The sequence below is a fragment of the Penaeus monodon genome, chromosome 28, assembly GCF_015228065.2.
Source record: "Penaeus monodon isolate SGIC_2016 chromosome 28, NSTDA_Pmon_1, whole genome shotgun sequence".
NCBI classification, from domain to species: Eukaryota; Metazoa; Arthropoda; class Malacostraca; order Decapoda; family Penaeidae; genus Penaeus; species Penaeus monodon.
Window position 1 is genome coordinate 28,269,830 of NC_051413.1, and position 1,631 is coordinate 28,271,460.

General features: G+C 35.6%; 1 protein-coding gene across 1 annotated transcript in view; it reads right to left on the reverse strand.

Moving 5' to 3' along the window:
• Positions 1–1,103: 1,103 nt before the first annotated feature.
• Positions 1,104–1,631, reverse strand: part of LOC119590978 (neuropeptide-like protein 29) — a 760-nt gene continuing 232 nt past the window's right edge. Inside the window, exon 2 of the mRNA XM_037939711.1 lies at positions 1,104–1,415. Within this exon, the coding sequence (XP_037795639.1) occupies positions 1,143–1,415 (273 nt within the window). The 3' untranslated portion in view covers positions 1,104–1,142. The remainder of the gene's footprint in view (positions 1,416–1,631) is intronic.

Below are 1,631 nucleotides of genomic sequence, written 5' to 3' on the forward strand. Positions count from 1 at the left end.
GTAACTACACGAATGATTTCTATTTTTTCATTTTAATGAAGTTCAGTGCGTGGAGGAAAGCATCTCTATCAATTGACAAATGCATGATATTGTCCCCAAAAGCTTACCTAAGCTGACATCGCCCAAATCTCAGGTCCAGCTAGATTCGGATGCCAACCGCAAATAAAAAAAAATGTGCACTCGGGGATTCCTAAACCATAAGCACGAGGTCATAAAAAGAGTTTATTAGAAACCAACCATCTTGCAGTGAGTTATTCAAAGCCTATGTGTTTAATAAATTTGATCGTGGATGCATACTACAATGTAAGCAATCTCAGGGAGGATAACAAATGAAAACTCACCATGAGCTCAAGAGTACTCCTTTTCGCCAAATCTCTTGTTCTAATCAGCTAAAGAACGCATATTCCACTACACTTTTTTGTATATCTAGAATTTATATAGATATTTTTTTCTATGTGCGAATCGGAGTCTGGAGTGAATTACTAGTTTCTTCTCCCCTGAGATTGGACGGAATAAATACTGTCTATAGAGCACTGTGAGTTTACTGGTGTATTAAATTGTCGTAACTAGTTAATTTCTTAAATATTATATTTTTTATAGCTGGACAGTGTATAAATTGTCTAAGACTGCAAGAGTATTTCCTTAAAAGACTTCATTTACTTGTATCAGTTTTCGTTAGTATCAGCCATATAAGTTTTACTGTGACCGTATTTCTTAGCTTCCATGTTACATGCATTTTTTAAATTGTTTGATTCGAATGACCTATCTTCAAATGCTCTGGAACACTGCCGAAAAATAAAGGGTTAAATAAGATTAATTGTAATATAAGTATACACATATATATATGATAATTTCTCATTCATTATATCGATAAACAGGTACAAAAAGCAGAAAATCATATCGACTGCAACTTAATTGTGTCAGTCTGAATCGAAAGTGCCAGGAGCCGAGTGTAACCGATTTCAAATGCATTTTGATGTATATCATATCAAGTCTACAATAATTATTAGTCACTTCTTTTGAACGAGGCAATTTCTTTATTTTTCGAGTTAAGAAATATAATTAAAACGTTCGTCATGGGATGTATATCATATACTATATAATGTCTCCAACATTTATTCATTAATTTCGTCATAAAGGAATTACTTTCCATATCCATAGCCACCATAGCCTCTTCCGTAGCCACCATAACCTCCTCCGTAGCCACCATAGCCTCCTCCATACCCTCTCACATAGCCAACATAGCCTCTTCCATAGCCGCCATAATAACCGCCTCCATAGCCACTATAACCACCTCCGTAGCCACTATAACTTCCTCCATAACCTCCTCCATAGCCGCCTCCATAACCTCCATAGCGACTTGCCAGAACGCAAGCCACCATGGCAGCCATCAGCACAAGCGCCAGAGTGTATTTCTGCAATCGAAATAATACAGATTAGGTGACTGCATAATCCACAGTATTAGAATATTAAAAACGATAGCAATATGGCAATGGCAATGTCTTTGATTAAAAGCAGAACTAAACCTTAAACATTATCAATATAATCTTGATAATCATGGTTAAGAGAGCAATAACGAATTGATAGAGAATTTAGTACTTGATATTTCTTGAACATACATTGTTGAATAA